The 22,001-nt window shown below is 38.1% G+C and overlaps 1 protein-coding gene across 2 annotated transcripts in view; it reads right to left on the bottom strand.

Annotated features, from left to right (window-relative positions):
- Positions 1–22,001, bottom strand: part of RBM20 (RNA binding motif protein 20) — a 368,759-nt gene that overhangs the window by 147,803 nt on the left and 198,955 nt on the right. Inside the window, exons 1-2 of one of the 2 annotated variants that reach the window (XM_073684738.1) lie at positions 13,735–14,178; positions 3,633–4,551 (exon numbers count right to left, since the gene is read on the bottom strand). In XM_073684738.1, the coding sequence (XP_073540839.1) occupies positions 3,633–4,343 (711 nt within the window). In that variant the 5' untranslated portion in view covers positions 4,344–4,551; positions 13,735–14,178. Of the gene's footprint in view, positions 1–3,632; positions 4,552–13,734; positions 14,179–22,001 lie in introns of those variants that run through there. The other variant, XM_073684737.1, reaches the window with a different exon arrangement.

Here is a 22,001-nt window from a genome sequence, read left to right on the forward strand (position 1 = left end):
TGACATGACCTCTTCACCTCACCCCCCAAAGGTCTTCTATGGATGGGAAAAATATGTGAAATAAATTAATAGTAAATAAATCAAATACAAACCATGAAAAATACATCTAAAATATTTTAATGGTCCTTTTGTGGCCTTAAAAAAAATAAATAAATAAAAAACTTTGAAAAAAAAACACATATTTCCTTTATTTTCCCACCAATATCGCTCAATATCGGAAGATAAATAAAAAAAAAAGGAGTCTGAAAACAGCAAAAACTAAACTTCACATATGGCAAAAAAAGATGCAAAAATTATTGGAACAAGTAAAAAAATTACAACTCTTTAAACTGCATCTACGAAAAAACCCGAACATGTTCCAGGCCAGGAACAGGAATAAATGTGCGGTTCTTGAGCTGATTTTTGGTCATTTTCTAATAATAGTTTCTCTTTTCTATTTAATATACATTTTTATTATGCAATTTTTGCATTAGTGTGCGGCCCTTAGGAGTGATTCCGTTTTGATTTTTCTTCATTTTGAAAAAAATATTATGTAAAATAAGATGGGAACTTTAACCCCTACACAGCCACACACAGAACCATTATCAATCTTTATTTAAATGCGTAGCATTCAGCCTAAATAGAGATGCAGCTGGGTCTGTGGTGTCAGTAGACAAAGATGCTACGAGATGTATTGCTGACAGAGAAGAATGACAGCACTAAAAACATACTCTCCAGACAGATTTAGTGGTGTCATCTGATACTGCGTAATTCATCACATGATTTTACTAAAGGGAGGTGTTGTACAAGACTCAGACCCAGCTATAGAGATAGGAATTTTGATTTAAAAAAAAAAAAAAAGTAACCTTTCTGACATCCACAGGGTGTTTGCTCCATACTCAGCGGGTGCTGGTGGTGTTATTGAGCCAACACCTGCCATTAACAGCTTAACCACTTAAATGCCTCAATTGCTGACCTCAGTGTTTAAAAAGAGCGATCCTGGTGCTGCATCGATTCACAAGCCCATTGCCACCTCTTTTTTCCCAGCAACACAATCATGCGGTTCAGATGGGAAGCCATGGTAGCCTGGGCCTTATAAGAGAATGTCAAATTTCACTAAATACTGCAATACTGAAATATTTCAATGTATAGAAAAATGATTGAATCCTATTGGGACTACAAACTAAAGTAAAAAAAAAAAAAGTTTTTTAAAATTAAAAAAATAAAATAAAACTAACTTAAAAATGAAAGTTATCCCTTTGTTTCCCAGTTAAAAATAAAGAAATTGGCAAAAAAAAAAGAAACGTGTTATCGCCACTTTGGTAGAAGTCAGATATATCAAATCTAAAATTATTAAACCCATATGGTAAACGTCATAAATACAAAAAGGAAGTCGAAATGGCAGAACTGCGTTTTTTTCTGTCACCGCAATCTTTACAAAAATTTACAATAAAAGCAATCAAAACATCACAACTACCTCGAAGTGGTATCAAATAAAATCACAGCACCGCTCTATCAATCTAAAAAAAATTGTAGTTAAAGATCTCAAAAAACAGCAACATATACCAACATTTTCTATTTGGTCAGTATTTTACATCAGTATTTGTAAGCCAAAATCAGGAGTGGGCGAAAAATGCAGAAGTGGTGACTTGTTTCTATTATACTTTTCCTCTGATTGTTTCACTACTGATGTTGGCTTATAAATACTGATGCAAAATGCTAACCAAATATTGAACGTGGCTGAACCTGGGGAATCATGTTACCAGATCATAGTAACCACACAGAGAAAAGAACAATGGCAGATCACTGTGGAGAAGGTTCACCATTTCATCTCTTGGAATTTTTTTTCTATTTTTAAGTGAATTTTATGGTAAAGTATTTTACAAAACTACAAATTGTCCTGAAAAAAAAGCAGCTACGTTGATGTAAGATTAAAAAAAAAAGTTATGTCTCTTGGAAAAAGGGGAAGACAGAGCAAAAATTGTCTGTGGTAAGAAAGAGATAAACTCATCTTTTTCATAAGCGGTAGCGTATGGTGGTGTCACCTGATACTGGATAATGCGGGCTGGCAAAAAAAAATACAATTTAACAAAAAAAAAAAAAATTGATAACTGGAGTCAATTTAATATAACCAAGTACATGATTAACCAAAAACATTCTAATGACTTGATATACGGTTGATCAAGGTTGATGGATTATGCATTGACTACCAGTTTGTCTAATTTAACTTAAAGTTAAATATCTTAAGCCCCTATAATGCATTATATCACAACAGTTTTTATGATGATGATATTAAAAATATATAATTATGGGTTTAGGTAGATCCTAACTGTTGTAAACCAATGATTTTAATAAATGCTTATTAACTCTCGATACATATTAAAATCGGAGCTGTGGAGTCGGTAAGCCAAACCTCCGACTCCTCAATTTCCATGACTCTGACTCCAACTACAACTCCGACTCCTCAATTTCCAAGACACCGACTCCAACTCCAACTCCTCAATTTCCATGACACCGACTCCAACTCCTCAATTTCCATGACACCGACTCCAACTCCAACTCCGACTCCAACTCCGACTCCTCAATTTCCATGACTCCGACTCCACAACTCCGACTCCCTCATACACGGCTCATGTTTAAGTGATAAATTTACTGTAGCACAGATTCATCTCCGCTAAAAGTCTAGACCCTTAGATCAGGAATAGGACAGACATTTATAGGACATTTCATAACTTTCCCAAATTCTTACGAAAAAAAATATTCCCCACAAACTGCATTGAACTACTGCACCCAATTTATTATATATTTTAGGAGTTGGGAGTCGGTCCATTTTATATCGACTCCACCAAAATGGACTCCGACTCCACGACTCCGACTCCACAGCCCTGAATAAAATATCATTACATTGGCCACCTTTAGGACCCCATCACATGTTTTTTCTATTTCTAAGGTAGCTGAAATCCATCACACGACATAGAAAACTTGTAAAATGGTTTGTTTAGAAGAAAGCACAAGTATTTTCGAGGTCTATAAACAAGTGAGTCAGATAATTCATGAAATCTCCGTTTACTAACAGAGATTACAGACCCTTTTCCACCTTTCATCTGTTCTGCAGATTTTCCTGAATCCATTTCTCCGGCCTCCGCTCTTCTGAGCACTTTTTAGTCTAGGCCACTGCGCTCCTCACTGAACAGCTGCTCCTGTACTAAATGACCACTGCTTTATTCCCTAATAAATTTATGGGTTTTTTTAGATGTTTAATCTGGGAAACAGATAAAAAAAATGAAATGTGATCTTTGCGTGTCCAATCTTCCATTGATCTTAAACCAGAGTAAAAAGGAACAACATAAATTCTAAGCTTCTTTGGTTTTTTTTGTAACCAAATTGAATTCTGCAGCATGTAGCAATTACCGAGTTCATTAAAACAAACATACAATAACACCGATTGAAGTGACATAAAAATAAGCATTTTAGCTTTTTTCATACCTGATGACATGAATAGTACTTTGTTCATGGATATTTTGCTTTACAGTTTTTAATTAAAATAAATCTAAACAATGAAGGTTAACTTTTCCTAATAGTAATGATATTCATGTATTATTTTCTTACTTTCGGAATAACATGCCCATAGCTCATGCTATCCAGGTGCTTACCTTTGGGGTGAAGATCTTTTTGTCACACATTGAACACGTGTGTGGTAATTGCACAGGTGTAATACCATGGAAGTCATTCAGTTCATGTGGCTTCTTCAGAGATTGTACGCATGTGTTGATTTTTCCATTATTATGTCTGTGGAAAATGGGAGAATTTGAGGGGCTAAACTTGGTATCAGGAGTTGGCTCTTCTGGGTTGTACAGTTCATTTCTGGCCTCATAATGCTGGTTGGGTGATTGCCAATGACGGGAAGATTCCCACTGATTGTTTGACGATGCATTGTGACCTCCCTGACCGACATCTCCTTTATGGTTCATGGGGTGATGCTGCCCATGGTTATCATAATACTGATTTTTAAATCCAGATTGATTATTATGTTTAGGAAGGTAACGACCATCCGTTATTTCTTCGGATCCACAAGCGAAGCCATGATAAGAAGGCTGATCCATTTCTGAAGTGAATGATTGAGTCCCAAGGTGGAATCCATCAGGTTTGTTTCCACCCATGGGTTTTCCAAAAGGTTGCAAAGAGTTTTGATTTGGATTCTGAGAGAGCTTGGGTGGCATTATTGGATTTTGAGCAGAGAACTGCAATCCAGTAGCAGGAAATCTGGCATTGTGAATGGTGGATCCTAGAGAAGCCATTCCAGCAGGTCCATGTGCACCGATCATGGTTGCATTTCTCAGTGGATTAAACAGTGGCTGGGACATAGCCACTTTGGAAAGGACTTGGTTCAGTACTGTAGCAGCTGTGTTGCTGGTCACTGCACTCTGCGCCAATTTTAGCCTCTGCAGGGTGAGCTGTGCCTGCAGCTGAGCGAGCTGTAGACTGGCGGGGGACGGCAGAAGAGGGTTTGTAGTTCCACTGCCTAATGGACTGTTGACAGGGAAGGGATTCTTCTCCAGAAATTGGGATACACTGTAAAATAAAATACATAAATATATGTTAATAATAATGTCACTCCATAACATGTGGATAAAATTCTAAATACTTCTAAAAACTTCTTCTTGGCTTTTAAATTTTGTTTAATTTTTTTTTATTCTTTATTTAAAGTTCTTGTAAAATATTTTCTTCTGTTTGGTTCTAAAGCCCTAACAGTTAATTTGTAGCAGTTGTACTAATAAATGAACAAGCTTTCCACCAATAGATTGTTGTGAATCATTTGATTGAAGTTGACTACTTATAGCAGTTGTATTGCCTTGTTGTTTCCTTGTTATATTGGAGTCACCATCGGTCAGAAATGACATTTTCTATATCTTGTAGCAGTAGCTCCTGTATTTTCATCACAACTTTCTCTGCTTGGGTACACAACTGTTTTTAACTCAATGTTTTAAGGGGTGTGAACAGTTTGTTTAGGATTCCATGGTGCTAAAGTATCAAGACTCTGGGATTAACTGAGTAATGCTGGCGAGGGACGTGATGAGACGATTAAATTAGAAAAACAAGCTGCACCTGCGCTTTACCCTAATGGAGAGCAAGCATCAAGCACTTACACCACCATACTGTAACTTTCTGAAATCTTATCTTACCACTTATTGTAGAAAACCAGGGGGAGCTGCAGACCAAGGCTAGTTACATAGATAGAGACGTACCAGGCATACACGGACAAAGAGACAAAGACCTCGTGCCCAATGTGTTGACACCAGGGCTTTAATCTGACTTAAAAGATTGATCACTTTCACCAACTAATATGTAGAACAATGACTGCAATGTAATGCATTAAAATGTCAACCTGTAACTATGCAAACAGCTGAAAATAAGCAAAGTCTCAGAATGATGATGGCTTATTGGAGCAAAACAACACAATTACATGTGGGAATACTTAGGTTGGTTGCAACATACGACTATACAAAAAATATAAATTAATTCTATTAAATATGAAATAATGGAGGAAATATTGGTACTAAGTGCTGATTCTCTATGCACCACAGTAAAACTACATTTTGGAGTTACTTTTCAGCATAGTTTAGGCACAAGTTTAGAGACCAGTTCCCAAAGGTAATGCTATTTCTGGTGTAGCTGAATCTTAAAAAAAAAACAACAGATCGGCTATAGTTCTCCAAAAGCAAGATAGAAGGTGCTTGGTGAATTAAAATGTGTATATTAACAGGTCATTGGGGTGAATACATACTTTAAAATAATAAATATAAAAAGGGGCCAAACAGGTTATAAAGATAAAAAACCAAGCAATGTGAACTGAGGTCTAAGATGGTACACATGCAAGAAATATGAGCATGTTCACACTAGCAAAAATATGCAAAACCTACAAAAGACAAAAAATATCTCATACCCTACCATCATTATATATAAATGTAAAGCAAAGTTGCATATGAAATATAGGGTACTTAGTGAACTATTTTTGATCAAATAGGCATCCCCCTTGTTGAGCTGATTAGTATATATGTAGCTTACCACGGGCTTGGGTGGTCTGATATTGGGACCCGGTCCTATTTGTCTACCCTTTTATGTGCATTACTTCAACTTTGATATACAGTAAGGTTTTTAATATAGACAGTGTAGGTACCGTCCCAATTTAGGGTCACCTTGCCGCTGGTGGGACGGCTTGTATACTTTTTTGATCAAAAATAGTTCACTAAGTACCCTATATTTATTATGCAACTTTGCTTTACATTTATATATAATGATGGTAGGGTATGAGATATTTTTTGTCTGTTGTAAGTTATAAAGATAGAAGATTTTATATTTACTGACCAAAGGACCAATAGTAATCAGAACGAGAGGTTAATGCTGAAATGTTTTGTTAATATGTTGCAGACACAGGTCATGAATAAAATGGACTCTAAGGAGATAAAGCAGAGAAACAAAATATCAAACATGATTTATCATTATCAGAAGGTTTTTTTTTGTTACATTAAAAATAAATCAAATTAAAATTTTAGTTGCTAAGTAATGTAAAATGTATATGGCTAATACCCCAGCTCTACTGCTGGTTAAAAGAAAAATGACAAGCAATAGAAATACATTGCCCCCAACCCCCCCATCTTCTCTAATTGGATGCCATAATAAATAAATTGCACAAAGGAATATTTTTCCTGTAATTCGCAAACCATCATTGCTCCCCTCAATGCGGCTGGGACCAGGAGTATTTGAGGGGCACATGGACACGCTCCTCCCTCTCCCTTCAATCTCAACGCTGGATCAGTACAAGACCATGTTGACGGAGAGCTTTCATCCGGTGGCCGAGTCATATTACAAACAAATTAGGGCGACTTCTTATTTATCAGCATTGATCAGACATTGGTCATTAGGGAGTCAGAGAGTCTGCTATCGAGGGAATACCATGGGAAAGTTTCACTTCAAAAATACTTAAATTGTGGGAAGGTTTTCAGGGAGCTCACTCCAGCTAATCTCACACATTATGTGAAATAATTGCAGCCATTAAATTCTAAATGTTTTAATATACTTCACCTCACTTCGTTAAAGCGCTTAATTCGTACATTACATTTGTAATTCTCGCTGTAATACTATACGTATAATATAAAAAGGTATAAAAATCGAAAACAAACCTATGCACAGTATAACAGTATAATTCTAGCATGCGAGTAATGGGAACAACATTCCAGTCCCCCCCCACTAATATAGCTTAAACTGGTCAGAACATATGTGCATAGTTTGAAATGTGCAGAACATGTCCACTGGGCATTTCTGCAATTATCCATGCTTTGCTATTCACTTCTGCACATAAGACTGGCTTATTGATGCCAGATCACAAAGATCCCCATATATAGCAGTAGCAAGTGGCCTGCCAAACTCGCCCCAATGAATTTACACTCCAACTTTTCTATTAGAATGTACTAAAACCTAAAGGGAAAACATAAGGTCGGATCAACACTTGCTTCTATTTTTTTTTAAATGATGGAAACTGAGGTCATCAGTTTATTACTTTGTTATAATCCATCACCCATTGACCTTTTTTTTTTCTTCTTTTTATTAATAAAAAAAAAATCAGTTCCATGGAAATTACCGTTGACTGTTCTGTAATGAGTAAAAAAAATTCCTGCAAAAATAAAAAGTTGATATTTTTGTTTTTAATCTTGGAATATAAGTTCTAGTATTAGGCTCCTTTCCCACAATGAGTGTTTGGTCAGTTTTTGATATTGCAGATTTTTTTTTTTAACACTTGTTATGTAAATTAGATTACTTACATTTTATTTATTGCATTTTTTTAGTGCGTTTTTATCACATTTTTGACAATGCTTTTTTTTTTGTCTCTTTTTGGTCTGTCATGTTTTAAATAAAGCTGTTTTTTTTTTTTTTAATACTACCTGGTATTTGGCTTTGACAAAGCTTTATTGACATAGTCATGTGAAGATTACATGCATTTTTATTGTGCTTCCACAGTGGAAATGCAATGAAAATGCATGTGTGGTTTTTACCTGCGAATTTTCTGCATCTAATGCAAAGTTTATGGGGAAAGCCTGCACAAAAAACTCAGCGTCGCCGCAAGATCAAGTGACATGTTGCGGATTTTAAACACGGACCGCAGCTCAGTTTACACTGAGTAAAACAAAGGAGATGTCTGTAAATCTCATCCACTTTGCTGGAACTGTAAGACGCTGTGATTTAGACACAGAGAAAATAGGCATCGTCAAAAAACTCATAGTGTGAACACAGCACAAGTCACTATTCAACTTGTCAATACAGAAGGGTACATGTATCTCAGCGTTGTGTTCATTTCAATATTTAAAACAAGTCTATAAAATGAAGCCCATTATATTATTTAATTTATTATTTAATATTGTTTTATTATTATATAGTGCTTTTTGCAAAATTTCAACATAGATCCCAAAACTACAGAAGTCACGAAACTCTAAAAATTAATTTAAGGTCACGTTCACACATTTAGTATTTGGTCAGTATTTTATATCACTTATACTTTTCCTCTGATTGTTCCACTCCTGGTTTTGGCCTACAAATACTGATGTAGAATACCGACCAAATACTGAACATGTGAACGTGGCCTAAGGGTTTCACTGATGATCAAGCTTTATTCTGATCATAGGGTGCAAGGAGATTTCTTGACCGAACCCACTTACAATAACAGGCAATGGGGAAAATGGATTGTTTTCAATAACACAGCAACAAATGGAGGAAAGATAAACTACAGTAAAGTTTCCTTTAAATGGTAATTACCAACTTCACACCAGGGTGAAAGTGATTTGGAATAGTAATTTATGGTCAGTCTCTATTCACGCCACTTTTATGGGATGTTTTGTTATGTTTTCAAAGATCTCTTTGGACCAAACATATGACAGTGTTATATTATCAATCGTTTGACACCTTATCATCTGGATACTGTTTCTTTACAGTATGGAAATATGTAGTCCAACACTGCAGATCATTTATTCATCTATTTTAATAACCACATAAGTCTATAGCAGATGTATATAACTATGTTGGCATACAATTGCATGTTTTCTTGTATATTGTTAATATTAGAAATATGTCATTTTCAATAGAGCCTTATGTAAAACTCCTCAAGTAAGTTACAGTTTTTGTTTCCATTTCCTTATTGTTTAATTGCAAGGGAAAGTTAAAGATTATTCTAGTAGTATAAACTGAATGGTAGCAGCATTTACGACTGGGGGCTTATATCATGAGATAACTGAAGTTGTTACCACGAGTATAAGGTGTCTTTTAGGGTAAGTTTACATAGGACAGGTACACTGTTGGTACTGTGATGTACTGCAGATTTATTGTCCATGAAATCCAGAAGAAAAATCCACAAAATGTATAAGATTTAACAAAATATCTTCCATGTGTTGCATAAAAAAATAAGTTAAAAACCCTCATGTAAACTGCGCATTCTAAATCCACAACAAGTCCGTTAATGCTGCAACTCCCGATACAGATTTCTCCAGTACATTCAGCCGTGAATCCGCAGAAATGTAACTCCTACAGATTTTACAGTGGATGTGATGCAGATTTTGACTTGAATTTGCACGTAAATCAGTGGCTAATTTTTCTACTCAATATATTTCCACTGCCTAAGTTTCAGTTTCAACAATCAGTCAAATAAAACTGTTCTGGTTTTACTGACTCTCACCTTTACATATGTTAGTATTACTTTATAGAATTGGTAAAATCTTTTTCTGCATCTTCAGCTGTAATTAACTAGTTTTAGGCTACGTTCCCACAATGAGCTTTTGTTGAGTTCTTGATGTTACAGAATTTTCGTCACCTATTAGTTAAATTACGTTACTTGCAATTTTTAGTGCTTTTTTTTAACATGCGCTTTTATCGAGTCTTTGACGCTGCAGGTTTTGTCTCTTGTTGGTGTGTCAATCTTTAAATAAAGCTGCATTGTTTTTGATACTTCCTGGTATTTGTCTTTGGCAAAACCTTATTGATACACTTACATGTTTTTTTTTATGCATTTCCGCAGCTTAAACGAACGTAAAACACATGTGCATTTTTTTACCTGCAGAATTTCTGCACCTAATGCAAGTCTATGTGGAAAAATCCACACAGAAAACTCAGTGTACCCACAAGTGAGATCGACATTCTGCAGATTTGATTCACGCACCGCAGGTGAGTTTACAGTGCGTTATATAAGACAATGCGTTTTTGACGCAGCAAAAATAAGCAGCATCAAAATCTCACGAAAATCTCATCATGGGAACATAGCTTTAGATCCTGTTTTTTTTCCTAACTTTAAGGCTACATTCCCATGAGCTTTTAATGAGATTTTGATGTTGCAGATTTTCTGTATCCATTTGGTTACTTGCATTTTTTTGAAAATACGCAGCTTAAAAAAAACTCTCCAAAAACTCACACAACCTTATTTTCGGGTTTGAGTGCTGTATGTAGAAATGATGGACAGTATTCAGACCAATTTTTCTCAGTGGGGAAGTGCAGATGAGCGATTTTTTTTCACTGAATCTGCATGTGAAAAAAATCATAGCGTGCACTGGTTTCTTCCATAAATCAGATGAGACTCGTCCATTCAATCTATGGGTGCACAAAAAAAATCGGATGCCGTACGGAGGCACAGTATTTCATGGACACGTTGCAATTCTGCAAGATTGCAATGTGTCATTCGGTAACATTCTGTAACATTAAGATTTAAACTGTAAATGGACTTGTAAATGATTTATAGCTGCTTCTGTAAAAAAACGGATTGTACATGGATGACAAGTGAAAAAAAAATCATCCCACTTTACTGGATGAAACTGAATTTTTTTTATACACTTGTATGAACCTACCCTAATTGTGCTTTTGAGTTGAAAAGTTACGGAAAAAAAAACAAATATTAATTTAGACACCAAAACATTTAAAAAATAAAATATTTTAAAAATAGGAAAAAATTAAAAATGCATAAAAATATTTGCATGGAGTTTAACCTCTTCTCGCATTAGGATGTGAATTCATGTCCTGGGAAGGGGTCCACATGTGTGGAAGGGGCCTCAGGAGCTGAGCTGATGATGCCGGCTATACAGTCAGCATCAGTCACTCAGCCGCCACTGATGTTAATCAAACTCTGCTGTCATTCCCCTATAGCGGCATTTAAATGGATGCACGCTGGAGCTCGCATGCACTGGCTCCTATAGGCCCCTGACGCTATCGCGGGGGACCGATGCGTTACTATGACAACCGATAGTCTGCTGAAGACCCCGTCTATGTCGTCTGGTCCTCCTATGAAGCCTAGTCATAGGCTGGGCTTCCCACGAGTGTTAGATTTTCACTATATAGTATTGCAATACTGTGGTACTGAAGTATATATTATAAGAGATCAAACTATTGACAGATTGACATAATTAAGGTTAAAAAAAATGCAAGTTAAAAAATAAAAAATAAAGTATAAAAATTCAAATCACACCCCTTTCCACCAATAACAAACATGCATATTTTTTTGTTTTATTGTTATCACCTCATTCGTAAATGTCTGATCTATTAAACTATAGTAAGTTAAATAACCAGATTTATATACGTCGCAAACAGAAAAAAAATCAAAACGCCAGAAATGTAATAATAATAAGCAATCAAAGCATCGTATGTTCACAAAATTGGTATCGATAAAAACATCAGCTCAGCGTGCAAAAAAAACAACTCACTCAGCCCCATCAGCCGAAAAATCAAAATGTTACGGGTCTTGGAAAATAAATAATTGAATTTTTTTTTATTTTTTTTTTTATAATATTCAGCATTTTTTTCACAACTTAAATATAAAAAAAAGCTTATACGTGTTTGGTATTGCCATAATCGGAGTCACCTGTATAATCATGTTTCCAGTTATTTTTACAGTATAACGAAGGAAAAAGAAAAACTCAAAAAACAAATGGTGGGGAAATTGCATTTTTTTCACCTTTTCATCCCACTTGGATTTTTTCCCCGTAACTTTATATGGTAAAATAAGTGTGACATTCAAAACTACAACTCTTCCTGCAAAAAAAAAAAAAAGCCCCCATTTATCTATGTCGACACAAAAATATATAAGTTATGGTTCTGGGAAAAACAAAAGTACTAAAACAAAAAAATTCCCTTGTCCTTAATGGGTTAATTTACTGACTCCTCACTGTGCTCTGTGATGTAGCAGGAGGCCGACAGAAAATAAGTAACTCCCAGCATCTAGTGGGGGGGTGGGGGTTTAATTATTAAACATAATGTATGTCAAAAAAGTGAATTATTGCAGGGAAGTATAAAACTCTTTCTATTACCTTCTGGAGCTTAGTTTAAAGGCTCAGTTCACACTTGTGTTCTGGTTTCCTTCACCACATTGCCATAATGCTATTCTGACCACGAAAGTAAAATCTGTTGTAAAACAACTAGAGTTTGGGTGTTCTGATCTATGGTCTGCGTCCTTCCGCCATCTTCATAACATGATTAGATAACTTGCCTCTTGGCCAACACTTTTTTTTGATTAGGAATGCGACTCGAGTTTTATCTTTATGCTGAATGCAAAAACCATGGGGTAGTATTATTATTATTATTATTTATTATTATAGCGCCATTTATTCCATGGCGCTTTACATGTGAAAAAGGGGTATAATACAGAATACATATAATACAGGGGTACAGAAAATGACCTCCAATTTCAACAACAGAAACAATCCAACGTCCTTCTAATTACTGGGACTTTATATTTACAGTAAGAAAATTATTGCAGCTCAGTAAATAGGAAATATTACAGCATCTTTGTGTTTATTTTCTTACATTTAAAATATTTTATTATTTTTTTATTAGTTTTTCATTTAAGTTAGGGGAAACAGTTTAGCTTGACGTGTTGTTGTCTATAGCATCTACACTAAATACACACACATAGCCATGTGGGTTTATATCAAATTCTTACACAGGGTGGTGATGTGTGACATTCTCAAAGACAAAAAAACTTGGGGATACGAAGATCTGCCGGTATGAATGTATCCCCCTCATAAGAATATCCTTGTAGCAGACACGTGCCCCCCATTTATACCGTGTGCATTTATTGTCTAGGCTGCATTGAAATCACTGCATCTGACACCAGTAAAAAAGATTGATCACGTCTGTAAAGGAATGGCACTAGTCGCCTCCTCTAACTTTATGCCCGAGAGCAGAGCAATACAACTATACATGCAGATGAGGTTATAAAACTCACACTGGGAGAGCTGGGATTAGTAAATCCCTTCATATATACTCGTACACTTACCAGGATCGCAAAATAATACGATATACCAACACTTTGTTATTCCACAGAAGAACAGATAGAGATTTCCTGCGTTCCATCAGGTACACACATCCATTCATTCACACGTTCCAGACTAATGTCTGACTTCACTCCTAGTTCTGGAGAATTGCTCCGTCTTCCTGAGTAATTATAGAAAATGACCCCATATTGAAAACCCTGTTTTCTATAGGGCAGACAGACAGGCCCGTGGATTCTTATAACATACGGAAGTTATTTTTCTCCTCTCCTCAGTGACCTTGGTACACAAGTAGCCTCTGTCCAACCTTCAAGGCTTCCACAAACTTTTATGAGGCATGTAAGGTCAGGTAAAGATCGCCCAGCTGAACCAAAAATATTTGACACAAAGCAATAAAAAGATGTTATAAAACGACCTCTGCAATATGTTAAAGCAGGGCCAATGTATTAGGCAATCTTACCTTACTCCATCGGCAAGCCTTCCCCAAGAGCGATGTAGAGGGGTACGGTGGGAAGTTCCTTCCTACGGCACGATTTACACTCTTCTCCATACAGATCAGTCACACTTTGCCAGCTGTATACTCGCCTTGTATTTACAATCCTGCTTCACATCAAACCGCACAACATTTTACGAAGTAGCATACAAGGACAGGAGGGGACGTCACATGCTCTGAAGTATTGGTAACATTACACACACAATATCATTTGATGTGTATGCCATATGTTCGCCGTCTTCTCCTGCTCCAGCTACTGACAGCCCCAACTCCCAGGCCTTCCAACCCGTGGAGAATGATTCCCAGGCATTCTGGCTTCTCTCGTTATAATTGGATGTGTTAAATTCACAGCCAGCAAAGTAGCTGCAGCAGCATTCACCTCTTTCCATGTTGTGTTTTTCTATTTTTAAATGCCACCGAACACAGAACAGTTTTCTAAACACAAACAAAGAAGAGAAACTGGCACAAACCCGATGTAGAGGCTGGGCATCGCGTGCATGTGCTGATTATACGACAGGCAGATTACACCCGAGAATGTGTACATGTCAGATCAGCGTAAAATAGGACAGGTTTATCAATATACTTATGCCTTTTTCTGGTGTAAACACATTACATATATGGCACTGATACCAGAACCTGTATTTATAAACTTTTAATAAGGGTCCGGTTTAGCTTATCAAGACTTTCTAACACTTTATAACTATATGGCTAAGGGCTACACTGCGACTTTGGTCACGAGACGTCACACGGTGAAAAATCGCTGAATACCGCATCTACGTCACAGCATAATGCAAGATCATTGAGCCGCACGGAGAGTGCAGCAAGCAAGCTGCAAAATATCCAGCTGGGTCAGACCTTTTGCGACTTATTTGTCGCAGTCGCGATACCCTGCAGGTCGCAACAAGACCTTACTCCCTTGCACTTTGCAGCAACTGATGCGGCTATGGCTTACCGCTATTTCTGGCTGCCCAAATCTGTAGCACAACCACAGTCTCAGTGTGGCCACAGCTTTAAGGGCAAAAGAAACACAAAATCAGGTCCTACCTGGCTTTGTTTTGGGGGGAAAAAAAAAGACCCAGATGTTTATGGTTTTGCTCTTTAGTTTTTTTTCCTCCGATTCTTCTAAGAGCCGTACGTTTTTTTTTTTTAATTTTTCTGTTGAGTTGGGCGTATGGGGACTTGTTTTTTTGCAGGATGACTTCTAGTTTTGAGTGACATTCATTTTACCATATAATGTACTGAAATTGTGAAATAAACAAATGCAGTTGCTTTTGGCAACATTATTCTCCAAGTCAGTACATTTACGGTGATGCCAAACACACATAGTTTTGTTTTTTACTACTTGAATAGCTTAAAAAAAATTCTGAGCTTTATGAAAAAAACAAAATTTGTGTTGACATTTTGTGAGAGCCGTAACTTTTTTTTATTTTTCCATACATGGAGCTGTGTGAGGGCTTGTTTTTGGCATGATGAGCTGTAGTTTTTATTGATACAATTTCGGTGTAGATACAACACTTTGATCACTTTTATATTGTATTCTTTTCAGGTAGCAGCGGTGACCAAAAAACCCAGAAATGTTGGCATTTCTATTCCTCATTTAACAAACAGTTTAAATAACTGTACCAAAAAAAAAAATGAACAAATTGTGTGCTCCATTAGGCTACTGGAGTACAATTGCGCAAAAATATTGCAACTTTTTGAAAGGTCACAAATGATGAATTAGGCTAAAATCTCTGGATAACCAAAGTCATGGCTATAATGTCAAACAAAACAAAAAAAACAGACAAAGCAAAGTAGAATTATCTTTAAAATGAGAGCAAATTACATAATGAATAGGCAGAAATAGAGAAAGTCACTGTTTATTACCATTTTACTACAAAAAAAAAGACAATTCTGAATAGAGACGATCATTTCTGTGGCAGATCCAAAGCCAGTAGTAGATTCAAACAGAAGAGTGAAAAAATATAAAGAACAGATTGATAATTCTATTTCCTGCTGGATCCACTTCTAGCTTTGTCTCAAAAACCTGCATCAAAAACTCCATGTGTGATTCCATGTGTTACTGCACCTTTGTGCATTTAAGCTGCATTATTATAGGGATCTAAAGGAACACTCATTTTCCGGTAATTATGTAGTGTAAACAGCTTGATAATCACATGTTGAAAGCGCAAAATGCTCATTGGTCAGGTGACATGATCTCTTATCTTACTTAAAAAACAGCATTGTTCTTGTGTACAGAATGATCCATTAATAATCATTCTTTACGCATTGGAAATGCGGTCTATCTGTCTAAACAGGCAATTAAATGACCGCCAGTCAGTAAATATGAGGCAGATCGGCATTTGTTTCATGCCACCTTAAAGGAAACCTGTCGGCAAGATTTAGCCCTATAAACTAAAGGCATGGCTATAATGGCGCTGTGATGCTGATTAAAGTGATACCTGATGTGAAGGGATCTGATCAGTGGTTGTTTAATACTCACCTTACGAAGTTTTCAGAAAATGAGGTCTTGTGTGCTTCGGGGCGGGACGTGGGGGGCAGGATCTTCTTCTTGTTCTCCGCCCCACCCCGCCTCCTCTGTTTCTTGTGTAGGTCAGTGATTACTCAGTGACCTGCCTCCTTTTTCAAATTCAGCGCTGCTGCTGCCATCGTGTGGGCGGCGCATGGGCACTGGGAGCCGGCGTCCTGTGTGCAGGACTTCAATGAAATGGCGCCGGAGATCTCGATCTGAGATCTCGATCTGCGCATGCACCACCTCCAATGCCATTTTATTGAAGTCCTGCATACAGGACGTCGGATCCCACTGCACACGTGCCGCTCACACAATGATGGCGGCAGCGATGAATTTTAACAAGGAGGCAGGTCACTGAGTAAAGAAAGAAAGACAGGAGGATGGGGGGTGGCAGAGAACGAGAAGAAGATCCTGCCCGCATCTCCCGCCCCGATGCACACAAGACATCATTTTCTGAAAACTTCATAGGTTGAGTATTCAGCTGCGACTGAGTGGATCCCTTCACATCAGGTATCATTTTAATCAGCATCACAGCACCATTATAGCCAGGCCTTTAGTTTATAGGGCTAAATCCTGCTGACATGTTTCCTTTAAAGGGGTTTTAGCACTTTCAGGAAAGTGAACCACAAACCCTGTAAAATATCTAAAATATCAAATACAGCAGGTACTCATGGTCTACTGATGGCTGTCCACCACTGCTTTTGTCTCAGTGATTTAGTTGTAGTGTGGAAGTTATCTCAATGGCATGCAACACCGCTGCAGGCCATCACTGAGCTCAGCAGCTTGTGCTGTCTACCTCGGCTACTACTTAGTGATTAGCTACAGCAGTGATGCGCGTTGTCTATGATACATCACCGCACAAGCCAAAACACTTTCTGGAGAACAGAAAGCCCTTTCAAGCGATTTGTGAGATACTGAGGTGGTGGTGGATTTTAGGACCAGTATCTTTTAGGCTATGTTCACACAAAAGAGTTATGCAATCTGTGCATGGACCACATTGCAGGACCAACCATGGGTCTACTGACTTGAACTATCAGACTCAAATGAACCACGGTCAGTCTCTGCATTACAAACGTAGCCTTACCCAGAGCAGAGAGATTCTGCAAACAGTAGGAATGATTTAGGCTCCATTCACACAAATATTGCCCAGACTGACTAAGGGTCATGTGACCCGAATGTACAGCCTCATATATGCATCTGAGGCTGTTTTTTTTGGGTCAGGAGACCTGCGTTTGATCGTTGCATTGCAATTTATACACAGATTTTATCATACAAATTTAGAGTGGTGCTTGGAAGTTTCAGAATCCTTCAGAATAATCCATATTTCTGCATAAATTTGATGTAAAGCTTTAACAGATTTTCGCATCATAGGTAAAGAACCAAATCAAATAAATAAGTCAAAAATATTAGACTTTATCCTTTCCTTATTGAGGAAAAGGATCCAATATCACGTTTGTGAATTGCAAAAGTATAAGAACTTTTAGGATTAGCAAATAATTTGAAAGTGAGTCTGGTGTTTTCAGTAAAGTGTGAGTGAGTGACCTGTTTTATTTAAAAAAATAGGGATCTATCAAAATCTGATCTTCTCAACGTATTTGTGGATGTGTATCATGACAAAAATAAATTTATATTTCTGAGAAACTCAGAAGAAGAGTTCTTGATGCCCATCAGGCTGAAAATAGTTGCAAGACCATCTCTAATGTGTTTGGACTTCATCAATCCACAGTCAAACAGATTGTGCACAAATGAAGGAAATTCAAGACCATTATTATCCTTCCCAAGAATGATCAATCAACAAAGATCACTCCACCAGTAAGTCGTGTAATAGTCTGCAAAGCCACAATGGAACCCAAGGAATCCTCTGAGCAACTAAAGGCCACCATTAGGATGTCACAGAACAACAACAGTGTGCATGGCAGAATTGTAAAGAGAAAGACACTGCTCTCCAAAAAGAATATTGCTGTCTGTCTGCAGTTTGCTGAAGATCACATGGAGAAGCCAGAAGGCTATTGGAACAATGTTTTATGGACAGATGAGAGGTGAGGCCAATTTTTACAATTCTGACCAGAGTCAATTTATGAGGTAATTACTCTGGAACGCTTCAACGGATCCCACTGATTCTAAGATTGTTTTTTTTTGTGACATATTGTACTTCATGATAGTGGTAACATTTCTTCGATATGACTTGTGTTACTTTGTGGAAAAAATTGGAAATTTGGCGAAAATTTTGCAATTTTCAAACTTTGAATTTTCATGCCCTTAAATCAGAGAGATATATCACACAAAATAGTTAATAAATAGCATTTCCCAAATGTCTACTTTACATCAGCACAATTTTGGAACCAAAATTATTTTTTGTTAGAAAGTTATAAGGGTTAAAAGTTGACCAGTGATTTCTCATTTTTTCAACAAAATTTATGAAACCCATTTTTTTTCACATTTGAAGTTACTTTGAGGGGTCTATATGACAGAAAATACCCAAAAGTGACACCATTCTAAAAACTGCACCCCTCAAGGTGCTCAAAAACACATTCAAGAAGTTTATTAACCCTTCAGGTGCTTCACAGGAAATAAACATTTAACTTTTTTCCACAAAAAATTTACTTTACAGCCAATTTTTTTTTTATTTTTGCAAGGGTAACAGGAAAAAATTGACCACAAAATTTGTTCTGAAATTTCTCCTGAGCATGCCGATACCCCATATGTGGGGGAAAACCACTGTTTGGGGAGCCCCTGATGTGCCTAACCAGTGGAATCCTCCCATAAATGACACCATTTTGGAAACTAGACCCCTCAGGGAACTTATCTAGATGTGTGGTGAGCACTTTGAACCCCAAGGTGCTTCACAGAAGTTTATAACATTGAGCCGTAAAAATCAGATTTTCACATTTTTCCCCAAAAAATTTTTTTCAGCCCCAAACTTTACATTTTCATATGGGTAACAGGAGAAACTGCACCAAACCATTTGTTGTGCAATTTCTCCTGAATAAGCCGGTACTCCATATGTGGGGGAAAACCACTGTTTGGGCGCACGGCATGGCTCGGAAGGGAAGGAGCGCCATTTGACTTTTTGAATGTAAAATTTGCTTGAATAATTAGCAGACGCCATGTTGTTTGGAGAGCCCCTGAGACTGTGCCTAAACAGTGGAAACCCCCAACAAGTGACCCAATTTTGGAGACTAAACCCCTCAAGGAACCTATCCAGATGTTTGGTGAGCACCTTGAACCCCCAGAAGTTTATAACATAGAACAGTGAAAAAAAATCTAACTTTTTCCACAAAAACAATCTTTTAGCCCCAAATTTTCTATTTTCACAAGGGTAAGAGGAGAAAATGGACCCCAAAAATTATTGTGCAATTTCTCCTGAGTACGCTAAGACCCCATATGTGGGGAAAATACAGTGTTTGGGCGCACGGCAGGGTTCAGAAGAGAAGGAGCACTGTGTGACTTTTTGAATGCAAAATTATCTGGAATCGAGAGCGGATGCCATGTCGCGTTTGGAGAGCCCCTGATGCGCCTTAACAGTAGAAACCACCCACAAGTGACCCCATTTTGGAAACTAGGCCCCTCAAGGATTTTATCAAGGGGTATAGTGAACATCTTGAACCCAGAGGTACGACACAGAATTTGATAACATTAGATCATCATATTGAATATGTTGTCATTAGTCTTGAGCGCAAGTGCTCGCTACTTGAGTTTGCATTGGGTACTCAGGTATGCACCAAGTATCACGGGTGCTCGAGTGACATGCTCGAGTCCCTGCCCCGCATGTTTCACGGTTGTTAGACACCCAAAAAAAAAACATGCGGGGATTGCCAGTGTATGGCAATACAAAAAAAGTTATGGCTCTTGGAAGAAGAGGAGGAAAAAACAAAAATTAAAAAATGGAAATTGTCCGTGCCATGAAGGGGTTGCCGTATTTTTCGGACTATAAGACGCACCTGACCATAAGACGCACCCCAAATTTTGGGGTGGAAAATAAGAAAAAAATATTTTTTATAACATTAGGTCCGTCTTATAGTCTGAATAGGTATATCTGTCTCTTACCTGCGGGTGGTGAAGCGGGAGTCACAGGAGGCAGGGTCCCTCAGGAAGCCAGCAGAAGTGGAGGAATGCTGCGGAGCCGGGGTCCTCCAGCAGCGGGGAGTTGTGGTGGTGGAGCAGGCTCAGAGGAAGCAGGGCCCTCCGTTCCCTCCCTCAGGTACCCGGTGGCGGCAGCAGAAGAGGGGAGATACTGCGGGGCCGGTGTCTGGCTCTAGGCGGTGAGGCAAAGCGGCGTGCGCAGCTTTTCTGGTGGCTGCGGCCATCTTCCTAAAGCCGCGATCTACAGGAAAATGGCCGTTCGAGCCGGCGCATGTGCAGACTGGGATCTCGGCTTCCATTTTCCTGTAGATCATGGCTTCAGGAAGATGACCGCAGCAACCGGAAAAGCTGCGCACGCTGCTGTGCCTCGCAGCCTACAGCCAGACACCAACCCCCCAGAATCTCACCTCTTCCGCTGCTTGTACCTCAGGGAGGGAATGGAGGACCCTGCTTCCTATGATCCCGCTGCACCACCACCGCAACTCCTGGTTAGAGATGAGCGTTGTTCTACTCGAACTGTTCGCCAATCTCAAATTCGAGCTGTTTTGGGCGGTGTTCGAGCCGTTCGGCGAACACGAACAATTTGAGAAAAATTCGGCTGTTCGAGGTTATGTTCGATAACTGTTCGTGCACCAAAATCATAACTGGATTTTTTCTCAGTAATGATGAAAATTAATGTTAATACGCAGTTTGAGTGTACAGCGGGGTGGGGGGAGGGGCAGGGGATGGATCTCTGCAGGAACAATGAAGATCTCCATTTTTTTTTCTCTTTCCCGCATTTACAGTGGGGAGGTGCAATCTGTCAGCCTATCAGCAGCGCACACACGGAGCGAAGTGCTTTTTTTCACACAAGCAAGGGCATGTGTCATTGGCAGTGTATGTCACATGTTCTTGCCCTATAAGACCAAGCCATTTTCCCCGTCGCCACCATTTTCTCACTGCTGCAGCTGCGTGTTAGACGGCACCGCTGTTGCTGTGTGCGCTATACCTTGTTAATTTCAAGCCAATTTTCGCACAAATATACAGATAGCTTGGGAGTAGGGAATAGTTGTGATTGCAGTCCTTTTAAGGACTAGGTTACAGCATTTCCTACGACTTTTATCAGGGAGGTCTGTGCTCTTAAATAGATAGGTTGTGGGAGTAAAGACTAATTGTAATTGGAGTCCTTTTCAGGACTAGGTTACATGAGTTCCTATCAGTTTTTGCCAGGCAGGTCTGTGCCAGTGCTGTGCAAGTTTTTTTCACAGCATTTGGCTGAATCTAGCAAAGCTAATCCTTTTTGGCCTATTGCAGAGTGTGTTAGTCAGTGGAGTAGCCTATCTGTGTTGCAAGATATACCACCTGTGTATAGAATACCAATTTTTTTACTGCACCTAGTGAAGTAAAATCTTTTGGGCATAGCATCATTCTATTAGTCCATCTATACTGACCTCCATCAGGTTGCAAATTAAAACTAATTTTTATCTGCATCTACAGTACCTCTGAAAAAATATTTGGGCTTCTAGCAGTGTGTGGGACTTGTTCTATTAGTCCATCTATACTGACCTCCATCAGGTTGCAAACTGAATATATTTTTTTCTGCATCTACCTCTGAAAAAATATTGGGCTTCTAGCTGTGTGTGGGTCTTGTTCTATTAAT

This window comes from Phyllobates terribilis, unplaced genomic scaffold (genome assembly GCF_046119375.1).
Source record: "Phyllobates terribilis strain yellow unplaced genomic scaffold, ASM4611937v1 Scaffold_5__5_contigs__length_657084704, whole genome shotgun sequence".
In the NCBI taxonomy this organism is placed as follows: Eukaryota; Metazoa; Chordata; class Amphibia; order Anura; family Dendrobatidae; genus Phyllobates; species Phyllobates terribilis.